Source organism: Capsicum annuum, chromosome 11 (assembly GCF_002878395.1).
Source record: "Capsicum annuum cultivar UCD-10X-F1 chromosome 11, UCD10Xv1.1, whole genome shotgun sequence".
NCBI classification, from domain to species: Eukaryota; Viridiplantae; Streptophyta; class Magnoliopsida; order Solanales; family Solanaceae; genus Capsicum; species Capsicum annuum.
In genome coordinates, this window is record NC_061121.1 from 171,848,281 (window position 1) to 171,852,313 (window position 4,033).

General features: G+C 38.7%; 1 protein-coding gene across 1 annotated transcript; it reads left to right on the top strand.

Annotated features, from left to right (window-relative positions):
• Nucleotides 1-376: 376 nt before the first annotated feature.
• On the top strand, nt 377-3,784 carry LOC124888529 (putative vacuolar protein sorting-associated protein 13A; the record flags this gene model as incomplete). Its single annotated transcript, XM_047399078.1, is given in 5 exon segments — nt 377-481; nt 547-657; nt 730-834; nt 2,647-2,716; nt 2,870-3,784. Coding segments are annotated over 5 exon segments (1,098 nt in total), but the record flags the coding sequence as incomplete, so codon positions are not given.
• Nucleotides 3,785-4,033: the final 249 nt, after the last annotated feature.

A 4,033-nucleotide genomic window follows, 5' to 3' on the forward strand; every position in this document is an offset into this window, starting at 1 on the left:
AATCCTTAATTATTACTGTTCTTATACCTTTTTTAACATAGATTTTTATGTTAGTGTATATTTTAGGACTCCATAATTTTTAATTTAAAATATATGTCCAATTCTAATTAATTACAAAGTCTTTCCAAGTCTAATTAATTACAAATTCCTAGCTAAATTGAAAACAATAATCATTACTAATGAACTGGGAAAACGGCTTTAAAGATTTGCATATTTTTCTCCTATTTAAAATATAAAGTTTTACTATTAAGAATTTTTATATTGTCTGAATTTTACCATGTATACATTTTTCTTAAATTACACATATCAACTGGACGACTTGTTTCTTGAAATGGTCTTCTTAGTGGTCATGGACAGTGAAATACGTTTGCTTCAGGTATTTGGTTCAGCAGGAGTTATCGGAAATCCTATGGGGTTTGCAAGGAGCATGGGTCTTGGCCTTAAGGATTTCTTGTCAGCTCCTGTACAAAGTGTTTTCCAGGTACCTTCTGCATTATCTTCTCTTTTATCTTTCCCACTAGATGTAAAGCCCAGTTCTCTCTGCAGACTCGTGCAGGGTTTATTAAAGGCATGGCACAAGGGACCTCTAGTCTTTTGAGTAACACCGTCTATGCCTTAAGTGATGCTGCCACCCAATTCAGCAAAGCTGCACACAAGGTACTTTGCATCAAGCAACATTTTCAAACTCTGCATGTTATCTGACCCTCATTAATTAATTTCATCTTGTAGGGTATCGTGGCATTTACTTTTGATGATCAGGCTGTCAGAAATATGGAAAGACACCAGAAGGGAATATCACCCCATAGCAAAGGGGTGATAAATGAATTCTTAGAGGTATCTTATTTTCAATTCATAGCTCCCATGGGCATAGCGCCTGTTTCACTTCCTCTTTTATTCTTTTGACTCCATGTATTTATACTGTTATTGGTTTTAAGCTGGGGGTCTATCGGAAAAGGTATGGTCTGTATACACTCTACCCTCCCCAGACCCCACTAGGTGGGAACACACTGGGTATGTTGTTGTTGTTACTCTTCATGCATTTAGAATACTATAGCTTCTTGTAGTCTCACTGTATCTCATGTGTGTGAAGATATTGCCGCTAAAGAAGAATTACCGTGTGTTGAGAGTTTTTGTCTTGCAATTTTGGTTCGTCTCTTTTCCACAATTCGTACCTATGAAAGGGTTGAAAGAAGATATGCAGGGTGGCAGTAGAGATATTTGAAAAATGGGAAATGAAGTGTTAATCAAGAACACCCTGTTGAGCATTCACACTTACTTTATGTCTTTTCTACAAGCACCGGCTAGCATGATTGAAAAAATGGGAAGGTTACAAAGAAATTTCCTTTGGAACTTTTTATCCAAAAAAAAAAAAAAGAAAAGAAATGAAAATCCTTTGGAACTCGGCTGATGGATCGACAAAATTTCAGTTAGTGTGTTGGAAAACTTTTTAAGATTCCAAGGAACTTGGGGATTCTCGGGGTTAAAGATCTTCTGATATTTAATAAGGCTTTGCTAGGGAAGTGGCTCTGGAGATTTGGAAAAGGAGCACAAAATATGGAGAGAGGTGATTGCGGAGTTACGGAAGGGGTAGAGAGTTAGAAACGTTACTACTCCTTTTGGTTGTGGCCTTTGGAGAAATATCTTGAAGGAGTGGGAGGAATTTAGTGGAAACGTAACTTTCACGGTAGGGGATGGGAGTAGAGCTAATTTTGGGGCACATAAGTGGTGCGGGGATAACACCTTAGAGAGCTTCATATCCAAAACATTCATAGCAGTTCATGTCAAAGGGAGATGAGTCCAACAAATTCGAGAGATACAAGAAGGAAATGCTCACTGGAATCTTCAATTTAGGAGAAATCTTCAAGATTGGAAGACTGAAGAATTGCAAAACTTGCTTGAGACGCTCCACCAACAAACTCCATCTTTGGAAATTCATGATTCTTAGAGATGGGAGTAAGGGAATGGTGGACACTCCTCAGTAAAGTATCATTACGCCATGATGCTCACAACAGATGAGATGGTTTTCCCGCATGGTGCAGTTTGGATTCCCAGCGCACTGAGAAAGGTATGTTTCATCATACGACTAGAGTTATTTTGACAACTGAGAATTTAGAAGGAAAAGGAGGTTCACATATGTTAGTTGGTGCTTCATGTCCGAACACTCACAAGAGCACGTGGATCACCTTCTAAAACATTGTCAGGTTGCTTCAAGGTTATGGTGGGTGATTTTGAGATGGTTTGGACTACTGTGGACTATGGGGGGCCTGATAGAGGACACTTTATTCCATTGGCCTTTTAAAAGAGTGAAGAGAAGGCGCAGGATATGGGACATCCCTCCGTTAGCTCTTATGTGGGTAGTATGGAATAAAGAAATAAAAAGAGTTTTTGAGGGAATTGAACATGATTTTGTAAGTTGAAGAATAGTCGTTTATCCTTTTCTTTTTCTTTTTTTTTGGGTGCATCCATGCGATTCCTATTTGTACGGATGAATGTGTCCATGGTAGGGAACCATCTACCTTTGTAGGTTTCTCTTTTTAGTTATGCTATTTTTATGTGGAGTAACCCCTTTTATTAATGATATATTATTCCTTAATTGATCTTTTTTTTAAAAAAAATAAAAAAACAACTGGTATTCTTGATTTGCAGGGTCTGACTGGTCTATTGCAATCACCTATTAAAGGGGCAGAGAGACATGGCCTTCCAGGAGTTCTCTCAGGTATCAAGTTTATCCATGCTATTTTTCTGGTCACTATTGCAGGAGAGTTGAACCTCCTGGGAAGTGAATTCTGCAGACTTAGACTATTGTTGCTTCAAGCTTTCAACTAGATCATTATGCATGGGTGTGGATAATAAATATTTCTTCTTGCAGGTATAGCTCTTGGAGTGACAGGACTTGTGGCAAGACCAGCAGCTAGTATCCTTAATATCACCGGCAAAACAGCACAAAGCATCAGGAATCGAAGCAAACTTCATAATCAGGGATCTCATCGCTTTAGGGTCCGATTGCCAAGGCATTTAAATAGGGAACTTCCTTTACGGCCTTACTCTTGGGAAGAAGCAATTGGAGTATCTGTACTTAGAGAGGCTGAAGACCATGTTAAGCTCAAAGACGAAATATTAGTATTGTGTAAAGCCCTTAGATATGATGGGAAGTTTGTTATCCTAACTGAAAGACTTATATTAATTGTCTCTTGCTCCAGTCTAGTAAAATACAGAATGCCCGAGTTTCAAGGAGTGCCTGCTAACCCAGAGTGGTTGGTAGAGACAGAAATCGGGATGGATAGTGTAATTCATGCTGATAATGATGACGATGAGGTACATATTGTGGGAAGTAGCTCAGATGCATTGTCAAGACAGAACCAGAATTCACATAAAAGAAGCCGGGGAACTAAGGGAAAGAGATGGAACAACAATCCTCGCACATCGCTCCCGCTGTTCCAGACCAATTTGGTTTTCATATCGAAAGATGAAGCAGAGGACTTCCTGCAGGTACTTCTATCTACAATTGACAAGGCAAAAGAGCAAGGTCGGAGCTCTGTGCATCTTCTTCATCAAAGTAGTCTCAGACAACTATAGAAAGATCCAAGTAATTTTCCATCTGTACATTGTACATTATTATGTACATAATCTACTTTACCTGTATTCTGTAAATTAATTAACTTGTGCCCATAGCTGTTCAATTAGTGGAGGACTGACAATTCTGAGGCACAGGAAAATTTTTCCAATTTTTTCTCTCTTGAATACTCGATCCTTATATTTCTGTATATTGAACTTTCAAACCCAATGCCTGCACTGCAAGTGTTGTTCAGTGTGGTGAAAAATGAGTTGACTCAAGTCTCCAATTAATTAAATGAGACAAGTGAGTCTCGTGATATTAGTGTGTCAAGTCCTTCCAACAATTGCACATAAATGGGATAAGTGAGTCTCGTGATTGATATTAGTGGGTCAAGTCCTTCCAACAACTACACACAGTTGTTCGACAACTGCACTAGTTATCCCGACAACGATCCAACAACTCTGCATGTCAAACTTC